We start from the raw sequence: 17,845 nt of genomic DNA on the forward strand, positions 1-17,845 counted from the left end.
TCTGTTCCTGCTTGTGCCAGCCAGGGGCGCAGCTCTGTCTAGAATGGGCAGGGTGGGGGGCAGTTGCATGGAAGCGAGGACCTCGGGCCTTGGCTTCAGGACCCTCTTGGGACTGAAAGCTTAGGCTGCATCAAAAGCCATTGAGCCGGGCCTGGGTGGGTGACACAGGCGAGACGTCAAGCGCTGGGGGCTGGGTCTGAGCCACGCCACGCCCATGCGTGAAGGGGCGCGGCTGCGCAGCGCTGGCGCCGGTTGTCCCAGCTCCCCTCCCCTCCAGTCTGTGCAGGCCGGGCGGGGACCCGAGCTGCGAAGGAGCAGACGCTGGAGCGGTTGCAGGAGGACCCTGGTGAGGATGGCTCGTCCTGTGGGTGTGGATGGACGGGTTGGGGCACGCGGGGTGGGGCAAGAGAGGTTAGCGGTAAAAAATGAATAGAGAAGGGGTGGGGTGGTAGCTGGATGATAGAGACAAATGGGGAGAGAATGGATAGACGCGCTGGTTTTCGGAGCAGGGTGAACGTGCACCGTGGCTGGAGGCCGGAGCTCGGGGTCTGTGCCGGCTGGCCCAACTGCCAGGCGGAGTTGACATGATGACGGCTGCTCCGTCCTTTCCCCCACGCCCGCCCCTTTCCTGCATCAACCAGCCAGACGAGCCTCCCCACCACCCAATTTCAGAGCATCTGGGCGGGGCGTCCCTTGACCCCTTCCCCTGGGAGTGAGGGGCAGGCTGGGGAGCAGAGCCAGATTGCAGCAGAGAGGACCCGGAGTCCATTCTGGGCCCCATTCTTTTCCAAGCCCCTGCACCTCCAAGGAGATCGAGAGCGCAGCCGCATTCTCTGACCCTCCCCGCCCCATTCCTGGGGGGTTACATTCGACTCCACCTGCAAACACTGCTGCGGAAACTAATGGCCAGTCGATGTCTATTTGCATCTCATTTAAATATTGTCCAAGGCGCCTTTCCAGGCCTGCCCCAGCCGTCAGTCACCTCCGTGTCCTTCCCGCGGCCCGCTCCCTCACTGGCTGGGTTTCACCATCCCTGTCTTCTAGAGCTGCATCTGCGGTTGCCAGGTAGGTGGATGTGAGAGGCCTGCTCCTCCTCATTCTCTAGAGGCCATCCCGTCGCCGCTGGCACCATGCTGTCCCCTCAGAGGGCTTTACTCTGCAACCTCAACCACATCCACCTCCAGCATGTCTCTCTGGGCCTGCACTTGTCCCGCCGTCCGGAGCTTCGGGAGGGGCCCTTGAGCACATCCCCTCCCCCAGGTGACACTGGGGGCAAGGAGAGCCGGGGCCCCTGCAGCGGGACCTTGGTGGACGCCAATTCCAACAGCCCAGCCGTTCCCTGCCGATGTTGCCAGGAGCATGGGCCAGGCCTAGAAAACCGGCAGGACCCAGCACAGGACGAAGAGGGGGCTGCCTCTCCCTCAGACCCGGGTTGCTCCTCCTCTCTCAGCTCCTGCTCAGATCTTAGCCCTGATGAGTCCCCCATCTCGGTGTACTCCAGGGACCTCCCTGGCAATGAGGATGTCCACCCTCAGCCCAGCATCATTCCTCTGGAGCAAGGCTCCCCACTGGCTTCTGCAGGTCCAGGCGCCTGCTCCCCAGACAGCTTTTGTTGCTCTCCTGATTCCTGCTCTGAAGCTTCCTCTCCACCTGGCTCTGGCCTGGACTCCAACTGCAATGCCCTGACCACCTGCCAGGACCTGCCTTCCCCAGGACTAGAGGAAGAGGATGAGGCTGAGGAGCAGGACCTCCCTACCTCTGACCTCCTAGAGGCTGATGATGGGAAAATCGATGCTGGGAAAACCGAACCCAGTTGGAAAATCAACCCCATTTGGAAAATTGACAAAGAGAAAACTGAAGCTGGCTGGAAAATCACTGAGAACAATAACTCTGATTGGAAAGTCAATGGGAATATTAACTCTAGCTGGAAAACTGAACCTGGAAAATTCGACTCCGGTTGGAAGACCAATACAGGAATAACTGATACGGGCTCCAAAACAGATGCAGGGAAAACTGATGGGGAATGGAGAAGTGACGTCAGCAAGGAGCCGGTGCCCCACCGGACAATCACGTCCTTCCACGAGCTGGCCCAGAAGCGCAAGCGGGGCCCAGGGCTGCCCCTCGTGCCGCAGGCCAAGAAAGACCGCAGTGACTGGCTCATCGTCTTCTCGCCAGACACCGAGCTGCCCCCCACGGGGTCGCTCGGTGGCTCCCCGGCGCCTCCCCGGGAAGTCACCACCTTCAAGGAACTCAGGTCCCGAAGCCGGGCCCCGCCCCCACCAGTCCCGCCCCGAGACCCCCCAGCTGGCTGGTCCTTGGTCCCGCCCCGGCCCCCACCTCCACCCGTCCCTCCACGGAGGAAGAAGAACCGACCTGGGCTGCAGCCCATAGCAGAGGGGCAGCCCGAAGAGGGCAGGGCGGGGAGCCCAGCTGCTGGTGAGGAGGCCCCAGCCGCAAAGGAGCCAGAGGAACCAGGCCCGCAGGCCGGCGTTGAGGGTAAGAGGCCACAGGAGGTAGCGAGAGGAGGGCTGGGCTTTGGCCTCGCCCACACCTCCAAAGCTTCCAACCCGACCCCCTGTCTCCCCTCCATTCTGTGTCACCCATCCTTCCCGTCCCCTTCTACCACGGAGCGCTCCGGGAAAGGGAAACTGGGTGGGTCCTTGGGTTACGGGACTAACTCTTTGCTCCCTCTTTCTCCCGCCCCTCCTTGCCTGGCTGCCCATCCCGCTGGCCTCCTTCCCCTCCGCACCTGCCCCGCCAATCCTGCCTGCAGCCAGTCCCCTCCCGCTCCCTCGGCCTCTGGTTTTCCGGTTCTCGGCTGACGGGCGCCCCCTGTTGGAGGGTGGGGGCGCGGCCGCAGCTGGGTCTCTGCTCCTGGCGCCTCTGGCCGGCTGGCCCGGCGCTGGGCTGCGGCTACTGGGGGCGCCGAGTCCCCCAGAGGAGCAGCTGCTGCCTGTCCGCCTGTCCCCGGTGGGGGCCTATTCGCCTCCGGCTAGGGGGGACCTGCCTTGCCTGGCCAGCCCTGAGCTGGCACTGCTGCTGTCCCCGCTCTTTCCCAGAAGTAGCACCTTCCCCGCCGCGGCTTCCCCACTCCGCCAGGTACCCGCCCCCCCGCTGCCACGGCCACCTCGTCCGCCGAAGGCCCCTCGCTGGACCAGGAGCCCACCGCCTCCTCCCAGGCTACGTAAGAAGGACCCTGGCCAGCCCCGCGGGCCACGCCTCAGGCGGGGCTGCCCCGCCCACTCCAAAGCCCCACCCATCCTCGCCCAGACCTATTTTGGGTCCTGCCCTTCAACCTGGGCGGATTCTAAGTTCATTGGTACTGGGGAGTCTGGCCCTGCTGGCTCCCTGTACTGGGCAAAGGTTGCTGCTTTTTCCGCTTCGTGGCCCGGCCACTCTCCCTTGAGGCCCGGGCATAGTGGATACGGGCTTAGCAGGCTTTCATGCGTTTAAGGGAGTCCCAGCAAGTCCATTGGTAAGGACCTTGGGTCACACCCTCTGTGGAATTCTCTGGCCAGTGCAGTTCGAGCCTGATCCCCACCTTGCTCGGGAAGGGTAGAGGGTGAAGTTCGCTGAGCTCATTGGCTGAGGGGGTTCTGGTCACTCCTTCTCCATGGGGCCAGCCCCACGTGGGCTGCAGCGGGCACCCTCCTCCGAGATGCTGGCGCAGGACCCCAGTTTCCCCTTTCCGGCGCCTTCCAGCCTCCCAATCCTTGGGTCTCCTCTCCCCCTGTCTCTCCTCCCTTTCCCGTCTGTCTGTCTTTCCATTGGTCCAGGCTCCCCACGTGCTCCTTGGGTCCCTGCAGACCTGACAAGGGCCCCAGGCGGCGGGCACAAGGCTGCCCCTCCCTTCCCTCGCCCTGTCATCTCCCGCCTTACAGGCCTCTGCCTGGCAGGCGGGAGGTGAGCGCGGCTGCCCCACGTCGGGACTTCCGGGATCGAGGAGCTGGGCCGTGAGGAAGGGAAATAGGAACCGGGAAATGGGGAGCAGGATGGCAGTGCTGAGATATGTGCAGGGTTTCACTCTGGGAGCCTGGGTCGAGCTGCCCTATGCTCCACCCAGCCCTGTGCTCCCTTTCCCAAGACTTCAAGGGCAGGGATGCTGCAGACCCGCGGGAGATGACCCGTGTGGAAGCCTGGAGTCCTTGGGGTAACCCCCGGTGTCACTGCGTTCTTCTTCCCTTACCCCAGTCCGTAGTTCCTGGTCGTTCACCGGCGTCCCCGGGGACCAGCGACTGTGGATGGCAGAAGCCCAGAGTGGGACTGGCCAGCTGCAGGAGCAGAAAAAAGGTAGGACACCCTGACTTCCGACCCTTGGTTTGGGAATCAACTTCCCCTCGCTTAGGCCCTCCTCTCTCAGGGTCAAATTGTGTAAACCGGGCTCTCCAAGTCCCTTGGGGTTTGCCTAGGGAGAGACAGGGGGCTTTGACGCTTCTTCCCTTCCCTGGCCCCCACCCAGGTCTCCTGATAGCTGTCAGCGCTTCAGTGGATAAAATCATCTCGCACTTTGGGGCCGCCCGGAACTTAGTGCAGAAGGTGAAGGTGCCTGTGGGAAGGGCGTTGGGGTTGAGGAGGTGAATGTAGCTCTGAGGTGCAGGAGCAATCGGCGGGGAGAAGGCTGGAGGTATCTCTGGACCCATGCCCATTGCACTGCCTCCAGGCCCAGTTGGGGGATAGCCGTCTGAGCCCAGATGTGGGGCACCTCGTGCTGACCACCCTTTGTCCGGCCCTCCATGCCCTGGTGGCCGACGGGCTGAAGCCTTTCCGGAAAGACCTCATCACTGGGCAGCGCCGGAGCAGCCCCTGGAGCGTGGTGGAGGCGTCTGTGAAGCCAGGTGAAGGGGGAGGAGTGTGGGGCTGGGCGGGTGGGGGCAGGGACTGGGGCAGGGACTGGGCCTGGCTGACTGCGCCCTGTGTCCTCAGGCTCCAGCGCCCGTTCCCTCGGAACCCTGTATGGCCAGGTCAGCCGTCTGGCCCTGCTAAGAAGCAGCCGTAGCCGCTTCCATGCCTTCATCCTGGGCCTCCTCAAGTGAGTGGCCTTCTTTCTGGCATCCCTCCCATGGCCTGGAGATGGCAGGAGTGTCATGGGTGGGACACATGGTGGGTGCCCCATGTCCCCAGAAAAGGCCTTCCCTCTTCCAGTCTCATCTCCCATCCTCCACCCACAGGGGGCTGGAGTCCTCCACCTCCTTGAACTTCTGTTCCCTCCTCTCTCCCCCAGCACTAAGCAGTTGGAGCTGTGGTTTTCCAGTCTCCAGGAAGATGCAGGTCAGAGGCTCAGATGGGAGAGGATGGGGGTGCTAGGCTGGGGCCGGTGGGGGAAGGGATCTCTTCTGTTGGTTCCCCCTGGTGCCAGATCTTACTACTCTCTTGCTTAAAACTCTTTCAAGGAGTCTTACTGTCCATAGGAGGAACGACCCAAATCCTCACTGTAACCTTCAAAGTCTTGGTTATCTGGCCTCTGCCTTCTTCTGCTCGCTGCCTTCAGGTCTGGGGCTTTCCCTGGTCCTGTGACAGTCTTCCTTTCCTGTTCTTCCTGCCCCAGGGCCCTATTTTTACTACCCCTCCACCTAGAATAGGGCTTCCTGCCCCTCCTGCCTCCTCATTAACTTTCATTCATCCTTTGGGTCCTTCTTCAGCGAGGCTCTACCCCCACCTCAAACTGGGCTAACTCGCCCCCATTCCGCACCCCGCTCGCCCATTTTGCTCCCATGGCCCTCAAGTCCTCCTTTTCGTTATAGATTTGTCACCACACGTTCTACGTGTGTCTCCCTCTCTAGGCCGTGGTTCCACACAGGCGGGGATGTGGCAGCTCTGCACCCCTCCGTGTCCCCCTCTCTCTGCCCCAGTGCCCAGCATAGTAAGAGGCCTGGGAGGATGTTCGCCGATTGGTGGGCTGATGCTCTGGACTAGGCCCAGAGCAGGGGCTGATGTTAGCCTGCTCTTTCCCAGGCCTGCTGTCCCTTCTGTACCTGCCCACCGGCTTCTTCTCCCTGGCCCAGGGCGGCTGCCCCTCCTTGTCCACGGAGCTGCTGCTCCTGCTGCAGCCGTTGTCGGTGCTCACCTTCCACCTGGACCTGCTTTTTGAGCACCACCACCACCTGCCCCTGGGCCTGCCTCAGGCCCCTGACCCCCCAGGCTCGCCTCCAGCCCTGCAGCAGACTGTGCAAGCCATGCTGCACTGGGGGGGTCGGCTGGCCCAGAGCCTCCGGGGGGCTTCTGGGGAGACCCCTCCAGGCCCTTCGGCCCCCTCAAGCCCTCCTACCCCAGGCAGCTGGTGGGAGCAGCTGACCCAGGCTTCCCGGGTCTACGCCTCTGGCGGCACCGAGGGCTTCCCTCTTCCCCGATGGGGATCGAGGCATCACAGGACTGCAACTGAGGTCGCACAGGAGAGGTCCCTGCCCGCAGAGGAAGCTGCACCAGGCAGAGGCGTATGGCTGGGGAGACTGTTTGGAGTGCCTGGGGGCCTCACAGAAACTGAGAGTGGAGCCCCAAAGTCCAGGTAATGGGGTTCCTGGTCCTCTCCATGACTTCTGATCTCCTCTCAGAGCCCTCAGTCACCCCAATTTGTTTTTTTTTTTTTTTTGGCCGTGCCACACAGGTTGTGGGATCTTAGTTCTTGGACCAGGGATTGAGAACCTGGGCCCCAGCAGTGAAAGCGCCGAGTCCTAACCACTGGACCAGGGAATTCCCTCAGTCACCCCAATTTGAAACTCAGTAGGGATCCTTTAGGTCAGAGGTTAACAGTCTGGCTTTTCTACAGCCCTGAAGTAAAAATGGTAAAGTCGTTAAGTTTTAACAGTTATGTAAATACCTGCGTAATATTGTCCATTTTGCCTCTTGGCCCTCAAAGCCAAGAATACTTTCTGGCCCTTTAGAAAAAAAGAAAAAGTTCGCCAACTCCTGCTCTAGGTTTTGACCATTGGTAGCTCTTTAATGGCTTCAGGTACTCTCTAGTGACCCTCTGGATCTAAGCCTGCTGGTTCCATAGGTCCCTTTGTAGTTTTTGGTGTTGTAGACGTTCGTTGTCACCTCCCTAGTCACCCTAAAGGTAACTGTCCCACAACTGCCACTCTGCCGTCAGCAGTGGCCAATCCTGACCTCTTTTGAACCACAGTTGCGTCCCTCAGCCTCTTCCTCCCTCCAAAGTCCTGGGTACTTGGGTTCTTTTTATGGAGGTGGGTTGACCTCTGTGACCCTGCATCCTTTCCTCCAGGAGACCATCCAGCTGGCTGCCCCCGACAGTGAGTGTGTTGGCTCTGGTGAAGCGGGGGGCACCTCCCGAGACTCCCTCTTCTCCTAAGGAACTTGAGGTCTCGGCACCCAGCACAGCGCAGACCCACAGGTAAGGAGGGTCGGGGAGAAAGTGGTGTGCGTGTTATACCTATGTGTTTTTCTGTCTTCACAGAGTGGATGGGAGGCGGTGTAAACGGCCTTGGGCTGTAAAGTCAGTGCTTGGTTTGCGTTGCATCTTTGCTATTTATTATTGGTGTGACACTAATTTCTCTGAACCTTAGTTTCTTTCTCTGTAAAAAGAGGATAATTTATACTTTTGTTATGGTTGTCATGAAGACTAAACGTGCTTTTATTCAATATAAAAGCATTTGGCACACAGAAGGTGCCCAGTTAGTGGTAACTTTTATTATGTTATGTGTATACGAATGCACACGTGTGTCCACTGGGGCACTGTTCTTCTCTTTAGTGGGGTCTTCTAATTTGGTATGAGGGGCTGCGTTGACTTTAGGGTCTGGCTTCGGTTCTCTCAATCCATTGAATTAGGCTTCTTGATTTTCCATTCGATTACTTTTCAGGTACTTACTATGTGCTTAGCATTATGCTGGGGGAGGGAATACAAATGAAAACCTGTTGGAGTCCCTGCCCACAAGGAGCTTGTATTCCAGTGGGGATACCAGTGAATAAACGAGCATTTACAATTCTGTGTGGGAAAGACTCTAGGAAAGGAAGACTGAGTCCTTTGGAGCCATAGAGACAGGGCTTCTTCCCCAGGTCTGGGGACTCAGAGAAGGCCTAGTGATGGTGTGGGTGTGCATCTGAAGGAACAGGATGCAAAGGTGGAGAAGCCCAGGTGTGGTAAGTGAGGAACTATGAGTACATGATTAGTTGTGGCTGGAGTGGAGGATGCTGGCAGTGGTGTTAGGGAGGTTGATGGCTTCAGTAGGCCAGCTAAGAAATCTGGACATCACTCCAAGGCAGTGGGAGCCATTGAAGGGTCTGAAGTCTGGTGACAACAGGCTTGCTAGTTTTAAGTTTTAGACTTAAATAGCTCTGACTGCTGTTTGGAGAATGGAGCTGGACAGGGTTGTCAAGGTTCAGGCACACCAGTTAGATCATATACCAATGGTCCAGAGAAAGAGTAGAGAGGCCTAAATGAGGACAATGGCAGTGGGGTTGAAGAGAAAGATAGATAAAGTGGTGGGAGATACAAACATCAAACAGGTTTTGGTGATCGACTGGATATAAAGACTGAGACAGCCTGGTTTTTGCCAGGAGCAACTGGGTGGAAGGTGATGCCATTTACCACTATAGGGGACACAAGGGGACTGGTTTGGAGGGTTAAGATGAGTCATTTTGTTTGCATATGTTGAATTTGAAGCACCAGAGAAGTGCAAATTGCATCAAATAAGCAGCTAAAGAGTGGGTTTGGAGCTCAGGAGAGGGCTGGGGGCCCAAATAGAATCAACATGTGGTCCCCATGTCTCTTCCAGAGCCCAACTGATGTTTACTGAGCTGAACCAACAGGGACATACCATACAGTGGGAAGGTGAGGCTGGGGACAGCTGGGCACCCCTGCCTCACTTCATCCCAGCATCTCCCTCTGGCTCCTTATAGGGCAGTCCGAGCTCTCTGTGACCACAATGCTGCAGGACCTGACCAGCTGAGCTTCCGGCATGGGGAAGTGCTGCATGTCATCGCGACTGTGGATGAGGACTGGCTCCGCTGTGGGAAGGATGGAGTGGAGGGGCTGGTGCCTGTGGGGTACACCTCTCTTGTTCTCTAGGCCTAGGACCTTTTCCTTTCCTGCACCTCTCTCCCTCCTGTCACCTGGGAATGGAATGGCCTGTGAGCTCTCCCCCATGTAAACTGATCATCCCTGAAGTACTTTCCCTGTCTACAAAATGACACTTTCCTCCCACATCCATTTCTGCTAACATGTAAAATAAACTTTCCTCCTTCCCTCCCATACCCATCTATAAGGTGAAATCTGCTCTTCTTCCAGATGTATAAAAAGGCATTTCCCTCCATGCAATCTCTTTCCTCTTTCCAACCCGCAGTAGGGAATAGCTCCCTATCTGCAAAATGCAAATCTCGCCCCCCTCTATCTTTTTCATCTGTAAGTAGACTGTGGCAGTGCAGTGTATGCCTCAGTTTCCAAGACTAGAAGGGCCTCTAGGCTTCTTCCTGTGTATGGAAACTTTACCCACTTCACCCATCCCATGTTGCCTGTATTTATGATATACTCATGCTGTACTAGGTGCTGAAGTCTGGACACCCCTGGCGGGTGGGCCTGTGGTGTCGGTCTGCCTTCTTCTTCCTTTGTCCCAATAAAGAGTGGGAGTTGAACGTGTCTGTCACTGTCGGTTTCAGGACATAGGCTAGGGGGGAGGGGAGGGAGGCCATATTATGGGGCGCCCAAGGGAGATGCTTCCTTCCTAGCCCAGGTCTAGTTCTTTCTGTTCCCTTAGGAATGATGAAGTAGTCCCCAATTGGTGCCTGACTTGCAGGAAGTGCCTCTCTAGCCTGAGACTTGATATCTTTGCTTGGTGAGACTGATATGGTAGGAGCCTGAGGAGATATGGGAGAGATGGGAAGACTTAGTCCATGAAATTGTACTTATCAGACTATCTGAGGTGATGGGAAGGATTAAAAGGTTTTAAGAAGGGACACATTTTTTTCTATTTAATATCACCATTCTGTGGTGCTATAATTTTAGGAAGCATAATAACTTAACATCTATTACTTTGTTAGGAGTTAATGAGTTTCAGGCCTTTGAAATGAGAATAGCTAAATGCTCTAGAGCTTGGAGGATGGGGCTGGAAATCACTATAAATGATTGCCTAGAGGAGAATCACTAAGAGGTTAGAAGAATAGAAAGCTATAATTATAACCAGGCAACAGGAAAGTTAGGGAGAAGCTGAGAACTATGAGGTGAAACAGAGGAAAGAAATTTTAAGTTTTCCTTCATCTTTGGGAACTTGGTTAAGAGCACAATGGGCTGGTGTTAGGAGAAAGGACTTGAGGAAATAAAAATCTTAGATCTGAAGCTTTGGAAATACTCAGGTGCAGGGTTGGTTAGAATCAGATGTCTCATACTTTTGCCATTTTCTAAGATTTAATGCTCCCCATTCCTGGCCAATTTATGTTATTCATCTGCTCCTTGCTTTAATTTTGCTTTTTTTTTTGGCAGCCCTCTCAGTTTTGGACCTTAGTTTGCGTTTCAGGTGTTTTCTAGGGTGATGTTTTTCAAACTGGATTCTGAGCGCCTCTGGGAATTCATAGTTATATTCTTAAGAGCGGGAGTACTAAAGTTTATGATGCGTCTTCAATTGCAAATTACTCCTGCAAAAAGTAGTTCTGTTTTTATAAAGTTTTAATTTATAAAAGAGTAGATATAAAAGATGACTTTGGGACCAATATTTCTTAAAGTGAGATCTACACAGTAATCTTTGTGGGGGGGCATGATTCTAAAGTTTTAGAAATCCTTTACTGATATAGAGCTTTAATTTCCTGTGATTCAACCTGCCCTCTCCTTTTCCTGACTCCTATCCCTATGTGCCTGGTTTTATAGTGGGTAATCCTCAAAAGTGGGAGGAGTCATAGAACAATACTGTCAGAGCATCAGTGAGATATGGTGATATTGGCAGTTGGAGCCTAATGGTTCTCAGGTAACAGAACAGGGGACCTCCTTGCAGGACATCTTGAGATAGGACAAACATTGATATGAAATTAGTTTTGTACTATTATCATTACATATTATCTAGAATAGAACAGCTGTAAGTAGGTATTAAAGGGATATTAAAGGTTAAAAAAATTAAAGATTAAAAAAACTACTAATGTATTGTTTTTGCAGCCATGAATAGACTGTTGTGTGATAGTGGGACGAACCCCAAGTTCTTGTAGGAGTGGAGATTGAGCTCTTGCAGTCAACTGTCTTGATGCTTCCGAGCAACTATAGTCTAGCTGACTCAAACCCTAAATGTCTGACTCCTGTCTGGGGCAAGATTTTGTTAGGTCTTTCGGTTGTTGGCAGGAATGGATTTATCTTCCTTAGTAGGATCATGCTTTGGCTATTTCTGACACTTTCCTATTTGCAGATGAACATAAAGATTTTGGAGTTCTGGCTCCAACACTAGTTACTAGGTGATCTTTGGCAAGTTATACTTAACCTTCCAGAGCTTCAGTTTTTGCTTCTACAAAAATGGGTATAGTAACTACAGAGGGCTATTATGAGGATTAACTAGCTACAAGATCTTGGGTGAGTTACTTAACCTCTCTGTTGCTTCAGTTTCCTCATCTATAAAATTTGGTTTTGGTACCAACCAAAAAGGCTGTTGTGAAGACTAAATAAATGAATACGTGTAAATTGCTTACAGTGGAAATGGTCTAACATAGTGGCCTAGAAAATGTAGCATAAACTTATGATGTCTATGTGTTACAAGGGGTAGAGGTGTAGAAGATTATCATGTTGATTGATTGATTTGGTCCCAGACCAAAAAGATTGTAATATTGAGGAAATGGCTTTATCTGATAGTCAACAGCGGTTAGCATGCCCACGTGGGGCCCAGGATGCTGATGATGTGGTTTTAAACAGATCTCTTTGGAAACACGATGGAGAAGATCCTGAAAGACAACTGGAGGATAGGAAAGAGGAAAAAAATAGCAAGCTCATCACTCTGTAGTTAGGAAAAGTTTTTTCCATTTAATACTAGACTTTCAAGGATTGAGATGCAAGCTTTTTATGCAATTACATCCAATGTTAAAATTGGTAATACATAATTTACAAAGATTAACATCAAAACAATCATCTATTTAGATATGCTTTTGTAAAAAGGAAATATATTAGCAGCATTTATATTTTCCGCAATCACACAGCCTACAGACATGCAGACTAACTCTGTATCTATTTGCAGTGATGTAGTGCTTTGCCCCGCATTTCAAACACCAAAACCCGCCTGGCAGCTAGGGGGTTCTTTTTATTCGTTATTATAAAACAACCGAAAAATAAAAAAAGGCATTAATTTCTACACCAGTAAGAAAAAACAAGTTTTTGCACTTACCTAACATTTGATTGTCTAAAAAACATTTCAGTTTTTAGTCTTTCAACAAAAGAAAGATAAAATGACAGAGCGTAGTGTCTTTTGCTTCTGTTCTCGCATTTTACAAAGTTTTTTTTTCTTTTTTCGTCTTTTTTAAAATTTTAGTGTTTAACACTATTAAAGGAAATATTGAATTTTAATCTCTTTCTTGTCATTTTCCTGCTTTGACTAAAAGGAGACCCCCAAAGTGCCCCTATTCCCACCTCCCTCCCACCCGGCTCCCTGCAATGAAAACCAAAAGAAACCACTCAAACGGGCTTGGACATGCGATTTTCCCAGCTCCACACGTGAGTATCTTATACCCAGGTCTCTTAGTAATGTACAGTGCTTCTCTACAGTAAGAAAATACTCCAAACTATTTTCTTAATTCTCTTTTTTCTTTAATAAAATATTTATTCTGCTTTTTCTCTGCTCAAGGGGATCTTTGGCATCCCCTGTCTCTTTTGTTTTTTCCTCAAGATTGACACAGAAAGGAGAAAAAGAAAGATTCAATGGAATGGAAGGTGGTCAATGTTTCTACCTAAACAAGTCAGAGCGTCGTCATCATAAGAGGAAATGTACAATTAGGAGAGCATTGGTCCAATATTAGAAAAAAGTAATGGGAAAATGTTTAACTATTGTATTGCTTACTAATCACGCAGCAGATATATATATATATATATACATACATATATATATACACACACAACTTGGCACATTTAAAAACCATCTTTTCTCTTATAAGAACACCTAAAACGTATATGCATATGTCTGTCTGAAAAGACAACAAAGCAAAGCTTTTTAAATTTTATTTTTAAAGAGACAGTATTATCTGGTAACTTCTGGTCAAGAGAATGGGAAGGAAGGTGACACCCTGGATATCCCTCCTGAAGATGAAGTCATCAGGAGGGTGGAGGAAAGATGGAACTAGGGGTGGGGAGAATACACTGTCTCTTTAAGAGATGGACATTGAAAACTGTACAAGTAAAACAAGAAGTAGTGTTTTCAATTGATAATCTACACTCACAACAAATACTCTGATAGGTGAATACTGCTCAACAGTTTATGTAGTGACTTTTGTTGGGGGGTGGTTAGAGTTCATTTTTATGTAGGTTTTAAAATGATTTTTCTTTGAAATGAATCTCCATTCGCACAGCACAGCAGACACACAAGAACCATAGCGCATAAACAGCACGTGTGCTGGCGGGGGCCTGGGCTTCTCATTAGAAAAAAATATGTTCGGCAGGTTATGAAGGTTAAAACAAAAATAGTTACAATAAGTACTGTGCCCTTCTGACCCCATGGGGGCCTTCCCTATTCCATGATTCCATTTGGGGGAGTAGAGGTAGGGAGGGGGCAGCAGTTACAAGTGCTTTGAGTTGTCAACTCACATTTTACTTTGACCTGGTTGGGCAAAAGAGGAGAGAGAAACTTTTCCTAGTCAGGGATTTGGAACAAGGCCCAGCTACTGTTTCTGTTTTACGTCTCGGGTAGCTCTTGGAGCCTATAGAGAACAGACAGGGTAGGGGTGGGGATCCTGGCCCTATCCCTTTGGAGTTTGAGTTATACCTGGGTATAGGAAGCAGCTTCTTAGCAATGCCTACAGGATCAGAGGATGACACAGAAAAACCCAAGCTGTGGGGAGGGTCAAGTGCTGTAAAGTACCAAAAGATTCTGGTCATCCCCAATGTGCTCTGCCCTCCACCCTACATTATTAACCCTCAGGGTGAAGCAATGGAGAGGAAAACAAGTTAAACTGAACTGTTTAGACAGATCCCCTTCCTCTTCCTCTCCACTAGCTCCAAGGTTTACTAAGTACCTAATGTCAATGACATGGCCCCATTCCCCTTGCTGGACGGACCCTTCCCACCCCTGTCTACACTCAGAGAACAGGAGGCAGGACTGTTAGCTCCACTGGATCCCAGATGCTTGAGGTTCTCATTCTTTGAGGTTCACTTCCGAAAGCTGTTTTCTGGGATAAACAAAGTACGCCTTCGAAGTTTCCTGCCTGATCCTTCCTCCAGCAAGTAGGTCACATCGATGGCTGAAAACAGAACCAAGGAGGCTCATCAAATACTACCCTCCCAACTCCTTATTCCAGATTTGAGCTCTCAGGAGATCACAGGAATTCAATGGTTCCATTTCTGACCTATAAGCAATTTAGGCCTTCTCCAGCCCCAAATGAAATAAGCTGTTCTCCAGGGAGGAGATCCTCTCACCTCCCAGTTTCATTCCCAAGATATAACTAAACACGGGTCCATGAAAGAACTGTATCATTTTTTTGGCCATGCTGTGCAGCATGTGGGATTTTAGTTCCCCGACCAGGGATCGAACCCATGCCCCCTGCAGTGGAAGCGCTGAGCCCTAACCACTGGACTGCCAGGGAATTCCCAATAACTGTTCCTTTTTTTAAAAGTTTATTTATTTTGGCTGTGCCGGGTCTTAGTTGCAGCATCCACGTGGGATCTAGTTCCCTGACCAGGGACTGAATCGACGCCCCCTGTATTAGGAGCACGGAGGCTTACCCACTGGACCACCAGGGAAGTCCCAGAACTGTACCATTTTTAAAGAATATTTTCCAATCTAAGCAAGCAATTAGAAGTTGCCCTTTTTCATTCCCTCTCTGATTTCCCATTTATCTTAAACCCTAGAGATGAGCCTGTTTCTCCTTACCATTTTTCCCAGGGATTTTTTCAAGGAGATTGAGCAAGATCTGGTTGAGTCGTTCCCGTTGACTATGCCGTCGTTCCTCAGGGGTACAAGCTACTTGGGGTTCTTGCCTACTTTCCTCTGTTTTTTTTTCACCCTCACTGACTTCAGCAGTGGCCCCCTCCCGTTCTGGCTCCTCCAGGCTGGGCATCTCATTGGCTGCTTGCTCCTGACTGGCCAGAACCTCTTCAATCAAGGGCAGAGCATCATCCTCTTGGCCCAGGTCTTTTAGGGGTGGCTTTGAGCGCTCAGACTTCCAGGATGATCTGCCAGAAAGATATGTGAATTTAGAGAGGAAGGCTAAGGAGGGCACTTGGGGATGGAAGGGGAATGACGGGAAAAGATCTCGAGATGGCTTGAGATCCTGCAGTCTAGCTGTTAGAGCCTTGGCTCAAGAGGTAAGAAACTTGGCTATGGTCTTCACTTTATTATTTTTTGAAAAAAATCACTACCGTTCTCTGAAATTTAATTTCTATTTACAAAATTCAATTTTTCTTCTTTCCTTCAGGAATCCACAAAATAGACCAGAGCTGGTAAAACGCATAGCTAGTTCTGATTGCTTCATGAGTACACAGAAGTATGGCATAACCTTGTGATACCAATAGTCCAACTAAAATGAGCATTTAAATCGAGTTTTTACTTTTCCTAAATTTCTTCTCACACCTATTATTTGGTATTTTCTTTTTCTAATATTGAAATATAGTTGATTTCCTATGGTAAGCTATTGATGTAGGTAAAGTGATTGTTACGCTACCATTCAACAGAAAAGGAAATTGAAGAAAAGCCTTCGGTACTTTCTCTAAGAATACACCTCTGTGTACAAAATAGCACAAATAAAAACTACGAGCCCAAACTGCTCAGTTAAAACCATGCACTTCTAGCTACTTCTGTTCCTTGACAGAAGTCCTAAGAGCTGATACACCTTGGGGTAATAGGGAAAGCTTGCAGAAACCTAAAAAAGATTTGTCCAAATCTGTCTGGAGTTCTGTTCCAAATCCTTCCCCTTCTCTATCTCTAATCTTACAAATCTCCTTCCCTGCCCCAACTAAGGCTCCATAACGAGACCACACCTGCTGAAGTCTAGTTCTTCTATATTACTGTTGGCACTATATTGGGCTACTCTGTCAGAGACTCCCCAATCCCAGGTGTGGGGCTGAGTGGGTAGGTGGTCATTCTCTTGCTCCATTCAAGTTATTGGTTAATCCCTTAGGCTCCTTACATCCCCCATGGGACTCACCGCCCTCCGTTCCTCTTGTAGTTGTCTGGGACATAATGAGGCTGCAGAGAAGAAATGGAAGTGGTAAGTGTACTGCTGAAGCTGGCAAAGCTGACACAGATGATCTGGGGCAAACTCAGGATAAGGGAGGTGGGGAGGTGGGGAGGTGGGGAGGTGGGGAGGTGGGGAGGTGGGGAGGTGGGGAGGTGGGGAGGTAAGGAGATAAAGAAAGAAAATAACTGGGCTATTGGGCTAAAACCTTTATTAAGTTGGGTGACTGTGTTAAGGTCAGAAGTTTAGTCCTAATAATCTGTAGGCCACAGTGGTTTTTAGCATTTTGTAAGCCTAGAATGATAGTAGAAGGGATAGGCTCAAAATTCTTTTTGTCCCATCCCAGCTTTTAAGAAGTTAAGGTTGGGGTTTCAAAACTGATCAGTGAGCTGCTGACTAAGCAAGCAAAGTCAAAGAATTTTAGATGAGAGGCAGCGCTTGTTGGTGGGCAGAAAGAATATAAAATAAATATGATTTAGGGAAATCCAAAAATAATACTAGGAAAAATAGGAATATAAAGGTTTGCTTTCTGGTTAGTCTATTTCTAAGCATTCCAGGATGACAGCTCTGAATTCCGACAGGTCCACTGAAAAAAGACTCATGGATGAGGAATTTAGTCCAGGGTTTCATTATAGCAAATACATGGATAACCAAAACCTTTATGAAATGATGACAAATGGCACAATATAACTGAAGGAATATGTTCACAATTTGAAAGAAAAAATAACACATAGGAAAAGGGCTGAAAATGAAAATGTTAACAGTAGTTATTTTCTGTGTAGTAAGATAATAAACAATTTTTTCTTCTTAATGCTTCTGTACTTTTCAAATTTTATATAATGATAATGTCTTATATTTTAAATCCAGATATAAAAAAGAAAAAGCACTGAATTATTTTCACCAAAGGTTTCTCAATGTTACTGATATTCTTTTTGTTTCTCAATATTATGGGTGTGAAAAACATAACGAAAAACTATGCTATGGGGCTCAAGGGCAAAGACTGTAAACAGGTGAGAGAGAAAAAAGAGGGAAACCTAACTGAAGTATAACAACAATTCCCTGAGGCACAGCCCATGCCAGGAAATGCAGAATAAATGCATTTTTGCTGCTCAAACATACCAAATAGAGAGGGAGTTTTCCAGTTTGGGATGGAAACAGGATGAAGAAGCAGAGAGCCACTTGAAAATGCTCACTCTGTGAATTCCATGCATGAACTAGATTGTCCTGACACGTACAGTGAAGAGAGGAAGGGGACTTACTGAAAAATCTCTTTTAGGAGTGAGCTTCTTGGGGAAGTGATCAAAGGCATAGGGTTTGGTGCAGACGGGATAGCGGTTCCGGTGGATCTTGTAAAACAGGTGTGCTGACTTGTCAAGCCGATAATCACAGATGTACACATCTTGCTCCTTCACTCCTTTGGGTCTCCCTATGAGTCCAAACACTGTTAAAGAACCCTCCCTACTTCCCCTTCCTACTTCCCCTTCCCTCACCCTGAGCTGCCCCTCACATACCATTGGGAGAGCAGTGAGACCCCTAAGAGGGAAACATGGTAGCT

General features: G+C 50.1%; 2 protein-coding genes across 6 annotated transcripts in view; one reads left to right on the plus strand and one right to left on the minus strand.

The window, feature by feature from the left end:
• The first annotated feature begins 168 nt into the window (after positions 1 to 168).
• On the plus strand, positions 169 to 9,815 carry RUSC1 (RUN and SH3 domain containing 1). Of its 2 annotated transcripts, XM_079936747.1 has the most exons (11): positions 169 to 346; positions 1,045 to 2,496; positions 2,774 to 3,184; positions 4,192 to 4,290; positions 4,460 to 4,542; positions 4,661 to 4,835; positions 4,924 to 5,029; positions 5,222 to 5,268; positions 5,953 to 6,502; positions 7,217 to 7,345; positions 8,851 to 9,815. In XM_079936747.1, the coding sequence occupies exons 2-11, from the start codon at positions 1,131 to 1,133 to the stop codon at positions 9,017 to 9,019; spliced, it is 3,135 nt and encodes a 1,044-aa protein (XP_079792873.1). In that variant the 5' UTR covers positions 169 to 346; positions 1,045 to 1,130; the 3' UTR covers positions 9,020 to 9,815. The 2 variants fall into 2 exon arrangements, with proteins under 2 accessions (XP_079792873.1, XP_079792874.1); XM_079936748.1 differs by lacking the exons at positions 169 to 346; positions 1,045 to 2,496; positions 2,774 to 3,184 and adding an exon at positions 3,360 to 3,475 and having other exon boundaries at positions 4,460 to 4,536.
• A 1,384-nt stretch (positions 9,816 to 11,199) lies between these two features.
• ASH1L (ASH1 like histone lysine methyltransferase) overlaps positions 11,200 to 17,845 on the minus strand; it is a 214,134-nt gene continuing 207,488 nt past the window's right edge. For all 4 annotated transcript variants that reach the window (XM_079904612.1, XM_079904614.1, XM_079904611.1 and 1 more), the window contains 4 exons: positions 17,550 to 17,716; positions 16,261 to 16,301; positions 14,988 to 15,289; positions 11,200 to 14,358 (listed from right to left, as the gene is read on the minus strand). In XM_079904612.1, the coding sequence (XP_079760738.1) occupies positions 14,267 to 14,358; positions 14,988 to 15,289; positions 16,261 to 16,301; positions 17,550 to 17,716 (602 nt within the window). In that variant the 3' untranslated portion in view covers positions 11,200 to 14,266. The remainder of the gene's footprint in view (positions 14,359 to 14,987; positions 15,290 to 16,260; positions 16,302 to 17,549; positions 17,717 to 17,845) is intronic.

The sequence above is a fragment of the Stenella coeruleoalba genome (assembly GCF_951394435.1).
Source record: "Stenella coeruleoalba genome assembly, chromosome: 1".
Classification (NCBI taxonomy): domain Eukaryota; kingdom Metazoa; phylum Chordata; class Mammalia; order Artiodactyla; family Delphinidae; genus Stenella; species Stenella coeruleoalba.

Bases quoted from the DNA above. Each gene is read 5' to 3' on its own strand.
- RUSC1 (XM_079936747.1), top strand. From the start codon at position 1,131: ATGCTGTCCCCTCAGAGGGCTTTACTCTGCAACCTCAACCACATCCAC. The intron at 4,836-4,923 runs GTGAAGGGGGAG...CTGTGTCCTCAG, and splicing joins GGAGGCGTCTGTGAAGCCAG to GCTCCAGCGCCCGTTCCCTC. The intron at 5,030-5,221 runs GTGAGTGGCCTT...TCTCTCCCCCAG, and splicing joins TTCATCCTGGGCCTCCTCAA to CACTAAGCAGTTGGAGCTGT.